This window comes from Triticum urartu, chromosome 6A (genome assembly GCF_056163025.1).
Source record: "Triticum urartu cultivar PI428250 chromosome 6A, HENAU_Tu73, whole genome shotgun sequence".
NCBI lineage: Eukaryota > Viridiplantae > Streptophyta > Magnoliopsida > Poales > Poaceae > Triticum > Triticum urartu.
Genome location: NC_141878.1, coordinates 588845998 through 588859163, shown reverse-complemented (window position 1 = coordinate 588859163; position 13166 = coordinate 588845998). Strand labels below are relative to the sequence as shown.

The 13166-nt window shown below is 46.1% G+C and overlaps 1 protein-coding gene and 1 pseudogene across 2 annotated transcripts; both read left to right on the top strand.

Moving 5' to 3' along the window:
* The first annotated feature begins 271 nt into the window (after positions 1–271).
* On the top strand, positions 272–2927 carry LOC125517054 (uncharacterized). Its single transcript, XM_048682273.2, has 3 exons — positions 272–1088; positions 1170–2111; positions 2218–2927. The coding sequence occupies exons 1-3, from the start codon at positions 1053–1055 to the stop codon at positions 2734–2736; spliced, it is 1497 nt and encodes a 498-aa protein (XP_048538230.2). The 5' UTR covers positions 272–1052; the 3' UTR covers positions 2737–2927.
* A 7572-nt stretch (positions 2928–10499) lies between these two features.
* On the top strand, positions 10500–12603 carry LOC125513060 (MEIOTIC F-BOX protein MOF-like; annotated as a pseudogene). Its single transcript, XR_015609060.1, has 4 exons — positions 10500–10681; positions 11090–11871; positions 11991–12143; positions 12235–12603. The product of XR_015609060.1 is annotated as an MEIOTIC F-BOX protein MOF-like (transcript).
* Positions 12604–13166: the final 563 nt, after the last annotated feature.

Here is a 13166-nt window from a genome sequence, read left to right as displayed (position 1 = left end):
CTCATTTTTATAAAATTAATCTTAGACAAGCTTAACAAAAAAATAGGAGTATGTTGCAAAGTGTGATCCAAACAGCCCCATAGTCGCGGCGCCAGCTGAGCTTTTCGGCTCAGCCCGAAACTCACTCCAGCTCGGCCTGAGAAGGAAATAGGCCGAGCCGAGCAGCAAATTTGGGCCCGTTTTGCGACCGAGCCGAGTCGAGCCCGTTTCCGCTCGGTCCTAAAAAAAAAAGAAGAAAATCTCTGTTCCCCAAATTCCCCGGACGCCGCTAAGGGTTTGTGCCGCGCCGCGTCGCCGCTCTCGCCACCGCCTGACGCCGTCGTCCTCCTCGCCGCGCCCTAAGCTGGACGGCTCGCTCCCGGCACCGACGGCGGACGCGCCCTTCCGTCGCCGCCGTTCGTGACGTTCGTCGCTCCCGTGGTTCCTCTCCAAGCGCGCCCCCGTCCCCAGCGTCCACCGCCCCGAGCACAAGCAGGTATGACCTCTCTGACGATTACGCGGGCACCCGGCGGCACGCACGCACTGGCAATTACTGACGCAGGCAAGCACACACGCCGGCGGCACTGGCACTTATTGGAGATGCTCTTATTGACGCACGGCAAGCATACACACTGCACCAGCGCGCATACACCAGCGCGAGGGATCGGCTAGAGATGCCGGGGTTTGATTAGTCGCTAAAGAAGTGCTAGCTAGTGCACTTATGAAAGCAAACAAAACAAGGTCGGATTCATTCGAAGAAGTAATAAGGAAACACATGTGGCAATCTCGTTCTGTAATATGATTCGAAGAAGGAAAGGATCAATTTCGGTTTGTATTAGAAAAAGGTGCTGTTTTAATATGCCCGCCTCTTGTGAAACCATAGTAAATCGAGAAGTCTGAATTACTAATTGTCCGCCAGATTGGATCCGGTTCGGAGCAGGCTATACTATAAGCGCTCAGCCTGATTTTCGACGATTGTCGTACACCGAAGGAGGATCGTTTCAAGAATAATTGCTGGCGTTTTGTTTGTCGACGCAAGTTGTCTGCTTTGTTCCTTTTGAGATCGGATCGCCATGAAGTTCAATAGAGGTCGCCGCCGCAGCCGTGATGTAAGTCGTTTTTTTGTTGCTTTATTTGTTCTTACAAATTATCGATCTATCACCAATGACTAATCCGTCCCCTTAACGCAGTCGGAGATAGCAGCTTGTTATGGAGAGGAAAGGCTAAGCGAGCTGCCAAGTGATGTTGTGGTCAAAGTCCTTGGGACGGTGAAAACACAGTGGAAGAGTAATGCGGAGGACAGGCTAAGCGAGCTGCCCAATGATTTGCTGCTCAACATCCTCGAGAGGGTGGGTACGCTTGATGCCATAAGAACCTGCATCCTTTCGAAGCGACTGCAGGAGCTGCCCACTATACTCTCGCAGATCGTAATTGATCTCAGCCCTCGTGATTTGTTTGAAATGGATGGTGTTGTGGCTGAAGTGACGGACAAGATCCTTAGTACGAGGTCTCCACACATCACTGTTCACAAGCTGAAGCTCAAATTTTTCTTGGTTCCCTCTCGCTGTCTCTCCATCGGCAAATCTGTCGGCCTCGCCATGGTGACCCAGAAATTGGATGCAGCTGAGTTTGAGATCATGACACAGAAGGATTTCAGCCATTGCACTGATGCCCATCGCCTGCTCTATGCTAAGAAATTCAATGATTTTGTTCGTGATTGTCCGGATGCATTTGCTGGTCTCACGCGGCTGCATCTACGGAATATGAGGTTTGGTAAATCAGATATATCCAACATCCTTAGCCATTGCAAGCGGTTGGAGTTCTTGTCTTTCTTCGAGTGTGACGAGGGGGTCCGTTCGGTGCTCCATGTAGAACACGCTCAACTAGTTGAGCTTGTTATCATCTTTGGGAAATTTGAAACAGTGGAGCTTGCCTGTCTACCAAAGCTCCAGCGGATGTCCTATAGGGATTGGCAGTATGATGATAATCCCTTGGTTCTTGGTTTTGTCCCTCAGCTTTCGAAGCTCAGTCTTGCTTGTCCATACTTATCAGGCAAGACGCTCAACTTAAGCAAGCTGCTTGCTAATGCCCCCACTGTAAGCGATTTGTATCTGGAGTTTCGAAGTGAAAAGGTAACTCACTGTAACCATTTCTATCCCATTCTCATTAACTGTATGATGCACAATTTATGCACAACTTGCATGCATTATTACTTCTAATTTGTTTTATCTCTCACAGATTTGGATTCAACCAGAATGCCCCAAAGTGCTTGCTCCTGTGCTTGCCAAACTACGGTTTGTGAATCTGGATCATCTTCGTGAAGAATGTGATATCTCCTGGACACTGTTCCTTCTTGGAGCGGCACCATACCTAGAGGAGCTTTGCATCACAGTATGGGACCATAAGTGCCGGATCGAGTCACAAAAGAGCGTCTCCAAAAAAACTGATGTAAAGTGGGAACCATCTGATCCTCATTTTAAGCAGAAGAATCTGGCAAGGCTGACTATCTACGGCTTCCAGTCCGATGACAATTTCATCGGATACATTAGACGCGTCATTCAAGCTGCTGTGAACATCAGGGAGGTATCCCTGCACTCCAGGAAGGTGTGCCCATTGTGTTTCGAAAAGTTTCCTCAGGTGGCGCTTCGTCCTTCGAGTTATCCACGGACAAGCGAGGAGCTTGATTTGTTGAGGGAGAAGATGACAGCCGCTTCGGCTACGGCTTCTCCTGTTATTCACTTCCGCTCATTAGGTTGAGTTGATGAAGATGAACCTCTATTTCAAAGACCCCAGTAGTAGCCACTACGTCGGCGCTATTGCATATTCTGCAGAAATGTATCTCGTCTACCAATTTGTTGGAACAACTCATTTAGCTATTTTCGACAAATGAATTGGATAAAATAAGCACGTCTATGTTGTGGTCGTGCAGTAACGTGCTTATGTTGAATACAGTCAATATTCAGTTCGAATGATGATCTGTTATTTTTTTCAATCTTGTATTTATGAGAGCCACGGCACTCTCTATTTTTCATGGACACTGAAATACTCCCTCTGTAAACAAAATATAAGAGTGTTTAGATTACTAAAATAGTGGTCTAAACGCTCTTCTATTTCAAACAAATATAAGAGTGTTTAGATCACTAAAATAGTGATTTAAACGCTCTTCTATTTCTTTACGGAGGGAGTACAAACTTTGCTGACAACAGCTTTGCTGCAAGAAGAAAATGCACGTAAGAAACGGCAGTGTTCCTGTCCGTCCCCAGCGGCCAGCTCCAGCGCGACGCATTCGGGAGCAGCTCTGCAACTTTGCTGAAGATTTGGAACGATCGATCAGTTCATCAACGACCTCTGCACTTGGGTTTTGAACACAGGATTTATCTGACGTGATGTCGGGTTAGGGACTTTGCACGTTGGCTATTTGTGCCTGAAAGAAGTTCTTGTGTTTTTTTTTTGAACTGGCACAAGAGAAAGTTGAGTGCTTGTGTATTTGGCCAGCTATAGCTACAGCTAGCATGATTCCAGTTGGTTAATTGGATTTTTCATATCCTCCGATGATTGCTATGGTTTTGTTGTTTGCATCAACAACAAAATGACTGACCTGATTTTGGATGAGACATTAGTGTGTTACTATTCATTCTTCAAGAAGTAGAATGTTTTTTTCTTACTTGTTGGAAATGGTAAAAGCTAAGGGGCCCCTTTGGAACGCATGATTCCAAAAACGTTGGAGTAGAAAATGTTTGACTGAAAAGTCATGGCATGTTCCTACAAGAATAAGGATTTGGATGCTATGCAGGAAAAACACAGAATTACAGGACATTTCCTTTTATTCAAAGAATTTCCATAGGCAGTTGCATGATTAGATTATTTAGGAATTTTTCCATGTAGATTTTTCATGAGAAATGCCTAACAGCTCCCGGGTGCCCCTACACCCTCATGAACAATAAATTCATAAAAGAATGAAAACAAATCGAAAAAATCTGAAACTTTCAGGAATCAAAGATTATCAAAGGTTTGGTGTTCCTGCAAAGTTTCAGCAACAAATAACCTTCGTGGAGCCCTCACAAAAAAACAAAATCACTGCTCAAAAATATACATAAGCTTTGAACAATGATTTTGTTTTTTATTTGAGTGCTCTTCGAATGTTAGCTAAAACTTTGCAAGATCATCAAAAGTTTCATGATGTTCGATGTCCCAAAGTTTCAGATTTTTTTATTTTTCTTAAATTTATTCTGAATTTACTGTTTATAGAGGGTGTAGGGGCACCCGGGTGCTGAAAATCCTGTCTCATTTTTCATTGTTTGATTTGTAGGACTGAATCCAATAATAAGTTTTCTCAGCGTTTCTTTTCATGATGTTCATATAAAAATTTACATTAGCTCGAATCTCCAGACAAGAAATTTGTAGGATACAGTTCAAAAAAGAAAAGAAATTTGTAGGATTCTTCGCCTCTCTCCCATGGCAGCGGCAGCACCTGGAGGCAACGGAGGATGGGGCACAACATCCCTCGGCAATGGCGGTAGGGGAGGGGGCATTATACTTCTTAAACATACCTATAATTTTTATTTGTTCCATGTCATGACGAAATTAACATACTTTGTACAATTTTTGCTTGTTCCCAGTTGTTGTTTTCTACTTTTTTGGACTTTACGGGAAAATAAATTTTGTCGGACTCAAATAAATCTAGAAAAAAAATCAGCGGTAGTTATATTAGCACATCCAAAAAAATCCAGAAGTAAAATTTGTCAGACTCAATTGTTTTTTGTATCGAATATTTGTAAACCTGTAATAGTCCTACATTAGCACATCTACCCCATGAAAAATTCATGGGTCGCCATCCACCACCCTCTTGCAGCCGGCTACGAACTGAAACTGCACCAGGAACATTTGCCGCCATCACTTTGAATGTCACGTCATGTGCCGAAACGCACTCTATTGGCATTGCATTGAAATACGCCAAGCGGGTGAAAGGTTTCATCATCCTAAAGAGTCCTAGCCATCTGACCTCCTATATCTTCTTCTCCATGCATATTTAGTCTCCCAGGCCTATTTTTCATACTAGGCTTCAGCCATGCCCTAGCATACCCGCCAAAGCCATAATGGCCACGTATTCGTTGCCCTCACCTCATTATCCGTTCTTCTCCTTTGACGGATTGATTGTAGCTCCATCTTTCATTGCACATTGATGATATGCGACATCGACAGACTCATGCTTCTCCTGATTGCCGCCATGACCAACCCCCTTGTGATCTTGCTCCGTCATGATGAACCATCGGTTCCAAACAGACTCGCCGTGTGAAAACCTATAGGACTCTCGGTCACCAAGGAGAACCATATGACATGATTTTGTGCACTCTCACGGGGATCCACCGGAGGGCAGAGTAAACCCTAGAAAACCTTAGGGAAACCATTTAGGCATTCGCTACATGTAAAAAACAACTAGCTTTTTTGGGTGCAAACAAGGCTTTGTTCAACGTTCAAAAGCGTAGCGATACATGCAATCACATGGGGAGTCCCAAGTCATAGATGGTGCCCTATATCAAGGGAAGAAGAAGCTTTTGCCAACGAATGAGCCTCAACATTTGTTTCACGATACTCATGCCCGAAGGAAACACTTCGGAACATTGTCCGCCGAAAATTGATCTCTTTAAGAATAGCAGCATACACACATGTGGCTTTGCTGGTGATATTCCTGATTACCTCCAAGCAGTCGGATGCAATGGTCAATCTTGTAATAAGAGCTTATCCTAGCACCAACACCCCATTGCATCCATGGGCCTCCAAGCTAGCTGGATCAACAAGACCATCGAAAACCGTTGCTGAAGCTCCAACAAACTTGCCACTAGCATCCCGACATACAACTGTTATTGCCCCTTTGCCGCTGTGCCTACACCGCCCAACATCAACACTCAACTTCATGTCACCAATAGCAAGGGAAGCCACTTTACCTTCGATGCACGAGCTCTTGCCGAGACATAATTTGGAGACCTGTTACACATCGAGGCTATCTCCAAGTTTTCCCAGTATCTATTGATGAAACCCATCGTAGAATGAGGACTTTGAAATTTGTCATTTGAATTGCCTGCTTTTGAGCCCACCAGACGGCCATAGGGTAATAAACACTCGCACAAGCTCCTGCTGGTTCATGGGTTCAAACAAACAGAATAAACATAGCCGGGCATCGTCCGAACGATTAGAGATCATATGTTCCATGTTTCTTCATTTCCCAACGCCCGTAAACATTAGTCTATCCGACATTCGGTCAAGGCATGGCGCCAAGTGTCCTCAGCCGCATCTTTACTCCTATAAAAGACTCAGTTGATGACGATGGTGATGAACTTTTTGCAAATTCGATTAATTTTGTTTCAAATTTGATGAACTATTTTTACAAATTCGTGAACTTTCTCAAAGTCCGTGATCATTTTTGAATTCACATTTTTCTTATTTTTTGCGTTTTTCAGCGTTGTTTTTCCCGTATTTTTAAAAAGTTAACGGTTAACCAGACAACTGGTCAACCACGGCTGGTCAAATAGTGCTAGAGCAACCAGGGGTGGGAACAGGTGAACGCTTACCTTACCTGGGCCGGCGCATGAGCAGGGGCGCGTGGGCACCCATTCATCCAAGTGGCGCTTAAGGTGTCACTTGGGAGCTCCCCGATAAAATGCCGCTGCTTTGCACATGCGAGCGAGCGAGTGACAGCCATATGGGCCGGCTCAATAGCTAGGGTACGTGCAAGAGATCCCAATTCTTGAAGGTTCTGGCTTTGGGAACCTTCCTGAAGGTTCTGGTTCATTTTTTTTAACTTCTTTGTTTTTTTCCTGTTGTTTTCTTGATGGGCCTTTTCCCCAAGTTTTCTCTTTTTACTTTTTTTCTTTTATAAAACATGCAAAAAATATCATGTATGTTTCAAAAAAAATTGTTCAAAATTTAAGAAGATGTTTGTTTTTTCAAAAGCTTCAAAGTTTTGTTCACATTCTTAAAAAAGTTAATTTTTTGGAATTTCAAAGACTGTTTTCTTTTTTTTTAAAAAGAAGAACTTCCAGAAACTGTTCAAAATTTTCAAAAAATGTGCTCAATTCAATTACTTTTTTCATATTTTTTTAAGAAAGTTCATGCTTTATATCTTTTCACATTTCAAAAAATGTTCTCAATTTCAAAAGCTGTTTACGTTTGAAAAAATTGTTCAAGTTTTAAAAAATTATACGCTGCCTCGCCGGCGATCTCGACTTCTTTTTTGCATCGTGGTCCCGAGCCGGCCTCATGGCCATCATCGCCTCCCTCCTGCCGGCGCATGTGGCGGACGTGGCGAGGCAGCTCGAGGCGCTCATCGGAGCTAGCAGGAGCGACACCATAGTCACCGTGAGGGCGCACCTTGGGCACCTCCTGAGCCTTGGGGACCACACGCTCGGCTACAATCCCCGCAGCACTAGCGCCAACAACCTCATCATGGATGAATGGTCAGAGCCATTACTTGCCCGACGAGATGCTTGCTCATCAAGAACATGGTGCCACAGGGAACAAGTGAAATGACAAGTCAACAACCTATAGACAAACCGGCTGTAATCCTTCCCAAAACCACTCGAGAGGCTTATTGATCTGGTATTACAGAGTTTGGGGGGTGATTTAACCGGTTTTAGACTTTGGGGGGAATTTGATCCATCTATATGGATTTGAGGGGGAAAAGTGTACTTTTCTTGGACGCGGAGTATTTGAATCCCAGCTCACATGCTCCTTGATGAACAATAAAATCCAAAAAATTAGTAAAAAAAATCTGTTTTTTATAAACATTGATGAAAGTTTTAGCTTGCTGCAAATTTTTGTGATGACATGGCATTCATGTAGGTCTGGAAAAAACCGATACTCTGAGAAAACTATTGTTGGAAGCATTTTGGAGCATAAATTTTGATCTTTTTTGTCCAGACCTCCACCAATGTTATTTCATCAGGAAAATTTGTAGGAAGCTAAAACTTTCAGCAATGTTTATCACAAAAAAATCAGAAGACTTTCGACTTTCCTGCCTATACGATGGACTGGAGAAAGAAATCTTGGCCCAGTAAGGGCATCTCCAGCCGCGCCCCCAACAGGGCCCCCCAGGCCACTTTTTCGGCGCCGGCGCAGAAAAAACGGCCCAGTCGCGCCTCCAGGACGCCGAAAATCGCCGATTCGGACCTTTTTTCCGCCCGGCGGTCACAGGCCGAACCCGGCGCGCTGGGGAGCACTTGGGCGCTCCGGCGCTAGGAAAAAGCACGCCTGGCCCACACCGACAGGGCAAAAGTCAAGATTTTCTTCCCCCGGCTCGCCTCACACCCCCCACGCCCTCGGCCACCACTAGCTATATCCCGGCGACGGCCGCCGCCCTACTCCGCTAGATAGCCATTCCCCGCCGGAAAATAGCAGCGCTTCGCCGCGGCAGCCCCTCCCACAGTAGCTGGGCGTTTCCGGCCGCGGAGGCGCGGTTTAACGGCGGGTACACGCCCACCGAGCGCAAGGTGTTCAGCGTTTTGCCTGCCTCGGCGATGGACTCGGATGAGGAGGAAGAGCTCGCCGCGCTGCTGGAGGAGGAAGCCGCGACCGACGTCCAGGAAGAAGAGCATCTCATGGTGCTCGCCGCCCTCGCCCAGCTGCTGGCGAGCAATGAAAAGCCGCTGCGAGGTGGCTCGGAGCCGGGGCGGATAAAAGCAAAGAACCGGCATCGTCTCCAAGGCTACTGCATGCTCTACTCCGACTACTTCGCCGATGCTCCACTTCATGGCGAGAGAACATTTCAGCGCCGTTATCGAATGAGCCGAAAGCTCTTCCTCAGGATTGTGAATTCCATCCGGGAGTTTGACAACTACTTCAAGTGCAAGATGGATTGCACTGGCGCTCTTGGATTCACCTCCATCCAGAAGCGCACGACAGCGATGAGGATGCTTGCATATGGAGCTCCCAGTGATTCACTCGACGACTATGGGCGCATGGCCGAGTCCACCAGCATAGAGTGTTTCTACAAGTTCTGTCGGGCAGTGGTGGCAGTGTTTGGGCCACAATACTTGAGAACACCCAATGCGGAAGACACTGCTCGGATCCTAGCCCAGAATGCAGCAAGAGGATTTCCTGGGATGCTTGGAAGCATCGACTGCATGCATTGGAAATGGAAGAATTGCCCATTTGGTTGGCAGGGGATGTACAAAGGCGCCAAAGGCGGTTGCAGTGTGGTGCTTGAGGCGGTAGCCACACAGGACCTCTGGATTTGGCACTTCTTCTTTGGTATGCCAGGAACTCACAATGACATCAACGTGCTGCAGTGCTCTCCTGTTTTTGCCAAGCTTGTTGAGGGCCATTCTCCTCCGGTGAACTTCGAGATCAATGGGCACCAATACAACAAGGGGTACTATCTAGCTGACGGCATCTATCCGAGATGGTCGACATTTGTGAAGACGATCTCAAACCCTGTGGCAGGAGGCAAGAACGTCTGGTTTGCGAAGCTTCAGGAGGCTTGCAGGAAGGATGTCGAGCGGGCATTTGGTGTGCTCCAATCTCGATTTGCTGTTGTTCGGTACCCCGCTCAGACCTGGTCCAAAGATCAAATGTGGGAGATTATGACTTGCTGTGTCATCTTGCACAACATGATCATCGAGAGCGAGCAAGAAGACCCAGTGTTTGACACTGAACCATACTACAGGCAGGGTCCTCTAGCCGAAGTTGATCACCAGCTACCGGCAACTTGGACTGCCTATCTCAGCATGCGTTAGGAGATCCAAGACCCACAGGTGCATCATCAACTGCAGAAAGATCTGATTGAGCACCTACGGAGGCTCAAGGGGGACGCCGTGTGATGAAATACGAGTTTTTATTTGTTGAACTATATAATTTATATTGAACTATTTGTTGTTGTACTATTTTGTTGAAGTATTTGATTTTTCTGTGATGAAATATGTGATAAGAAATAATTGTGTTGATAATTGAATGCCGAGACACGGCGAAACCACGCCGAATATGGGCCTATTCTCGCCCATATGGACCCTTTATTTGCCGAAATTGGGCTGCAAAGTGGGCCAATTTCGGCGCCTGGGGACGAGCTGGGGCGACGACTGGGCGCAAAACCGTCCCCAGCGCCGATTGTATCGCCGGCTCGCCCCCAAGGGGCGATTTTTATGCGTCCTGGGGGGCCAACGGCTGGAGATGCCCTAACATTTTGACCCAAAACAACCCACGCCCCTGCCCCACGCCCAGCCGGCGGCCGCCCCGTCCCTGCCTCTGCTTGCCTCGCCGCCCTTGCCCGTCGCCGGCCGCCCATCCTACCAGGAGGCTTCTCCGCACCTGCCTCTCCGTCGCGCCCGCGGCCTGCCCGGCGCTCGGAGCCAGCCGCGCCACCGCCCGTGGCCGCAACCCTATTGCCCTGCCCCGGCCGCAGCCGCCCACCGCCCGGTCTTCACTCCGGCACTCGTCTCAGCCTGATTTGAGGTACCATTTTCCAGTTCCCCAACCTCTGATTAGTGTGTTTGTAAGACCATATTAATCTATTTCTATGTGGTAATTTGCAATTAGTTACAATCTTTACATGTCATATTTGTTGTCAATTCTTTTGAGGCGGACCATCCTGTTGTCAATTGCTAGCTCTGCCCCTGCCAAGCGGTGGTCTCCCTGGCAGTCACTAGAATTCGCCGGAGGCCAGCAAGTCCCGAGACATCGCAAAACCTCTCCGGTGATGGCGAACATGGTGGTTAGTTCCTCCTCCTGATCCTCTTTCCTTACCTAGGTCCTCTTACAACATCACCTGCCAAAGAAAACTACATGGTGGTGAATAATAGTAAGTAGGAACCATAAGCAGAAGTTCAGAACTCGTGGTATTTCTTTTAGTTTTGGTGGGAATATATAATCAATATTGCATTTTTATGTGGGAAATATACAAATTATATAATATCGAAACTGCTATACGAATTGTTATACTTACCAATTAGTGTATGGTTGTTGGTGTTGTCACCCTTTGAGCTCTAGCTGGATCATCCTCTCTATAAGCGGCCTTATGTACCTGGAAATGGCAGATTTGTCCGTATCTGTGCTTCGCAGGCATCTATGATGATAATGCTAATAAGAAATCAACTCTGATTTGTTTCCTTATCAAATGTAGGAGGACAGTCAAGATGATCGGCTCAGCAAGTTGCCTGATGACGTTCTGCTCAACATTGTCGAGCGACTTGGTATCGTTGACGTCGCACGAACCACCGTCCTCTCCAGACGTTGGAAGCAGATCCCTGCTATACTCTCGAAAGTTGTTATATTGGCTGGTTCTTTTGAGCCGAAGCACGAAGACTGGAGCAAGTTAACCCCAGATGATATAGTTCGGGCCAACACCACCGTGCTGGAAGCAACCAGGAGCATACTGGAAAGGAGAGCTGGAAGTCTGTACCCCATTCACCTGTTGCGCATGCAATTCTACTTGGGAGATGAGTCCATTTTAATTGGCCAGACTGTTGCCAACACCATAGCAACACAAAAGGTTGATTCAGCTGAGTTTACAATCTTGACGAAGGTGCATAAAAAGTGTACCAAGAATGAGCTGCTCACATATGGAAAGCAGTTCATGTCATTCTTTGGTTCGTGTCCAAACGCATTTGGTGGTCTTGCACGCCTCACGCTAGAGAATTCTGCTTCCCCAAGATTTTCAGTGAACTAGTGATTGTCTGTGGCCGTCTTGAGAGGGTTGATCTCAAGTGGGCACCAAAGCTCACGAAGCTGAAATTTAATGTGTTTAGATCTCGGGACGACCCCTTCTGTCTTGGCTATGTCCCACTGCTCCAGACTGTGTCCATCATTAATGTTGCTTTCACTTGGCACAAGATGCTCAAGTTAAGTGAGTTGCTTGGTAACTCTGCCATAAGCAAGCTGTCTTTGGACTTCCAAAGCGAAAAGGTTAGTGAAGGTCCTCAATGTTGTCAGCGACGTGTATATGTTTTGCTGGCCATGTCGTGGGGAGGTTGTAATCATTATTTTTTGGTTAACATGATCCTACATTACTACATCTTTTGCAGATTTGGGTCAAACCGGAAGGTCGTAGACAATTGTTACCGGTGTTCCACAAACTCAGGATTGTGAATTGGATTAACATTGCTGAAGAGTGTGATCTGACTTGGACAATGTTCTTACTCCATGGCGCACCCAACCTTAAGGAACTACACATCTTGGTGAACTCTTGTACCGATTATTCAGTTCTCATTTTCGATGTTCAAACTTTGTGTGACCAGTTAGGAAAAATAATTACCTGACCGAATGCAGGTGCGGAATCATCAATGTGAAATGGTAACAGGGAAGCGGAGGGAGTTGCCTGTGGTTTGCAAGGAGAAGGACAAGGGACTAGAGTGGGAACCATCTGCATCTGATTTCAAGCACCACAACCTGGCAGAGCTCGGTATCTATGGGAGGTTTCATGCAGCAGACAAACTAGTGCGATTTGCCAGAGATGTCGTGGAAGCAGCTGTGAATCTGGAGAATATAAGACTATACAAGAGTCCAGTGTGTGTTAGGTGCAAGCACATGCTTAAGGAGTGGACATTTGAGGAGACGTCTTGGCTTAGCTACGAATTTAGCAAGGAGATACCCTCGCATGTCCGGATTCACTTTCCGAGTTTGGGGCAAGTCTTCTGAAAATAATAATGCTCTTGCACTGCAAGCTTCAGTATCTATGGAAGGTTTCATGCAGCAGACAAACTCGTGCGATTTGCCAGAGATGTCGTGGAAGCAGCTGTGAATCTGGAGAACATAAGACTATACAAGAGTCCTGTGTGTGTGAGGTGCAAGCACATGCTTCAGGAATGGACATTCAAGGAGACGTCGTCGCTTAGCTATAAATTCAACAAGGTTGTAACACCCCGATAATTAAGCTACAGTAACCTGACCCTAATGTGCCATGTCATCGCAATTAATTTCCTAAAACTTCACTTTGATCCAAACTGAATTCAAATTCAATTTTAAAATAAAGACAAATTCTTATTTCTTTGAATTGTCAAATAAAAATGTTCGATGGTTTGCGAATATTCACTAACCAATTTTCATGTGAGGATCAACATTTTTCAAAAACTTAAAATGCCCCCAAGCCATTTAAAACTAGCCCAACAACAATTAAATGGAACTTTTCGGTATAAATAAATATGCAAACTTTTCAAAATAAATTGAAACTCTGTGCGCTAGCTTAAATCTTTGCCTATTAA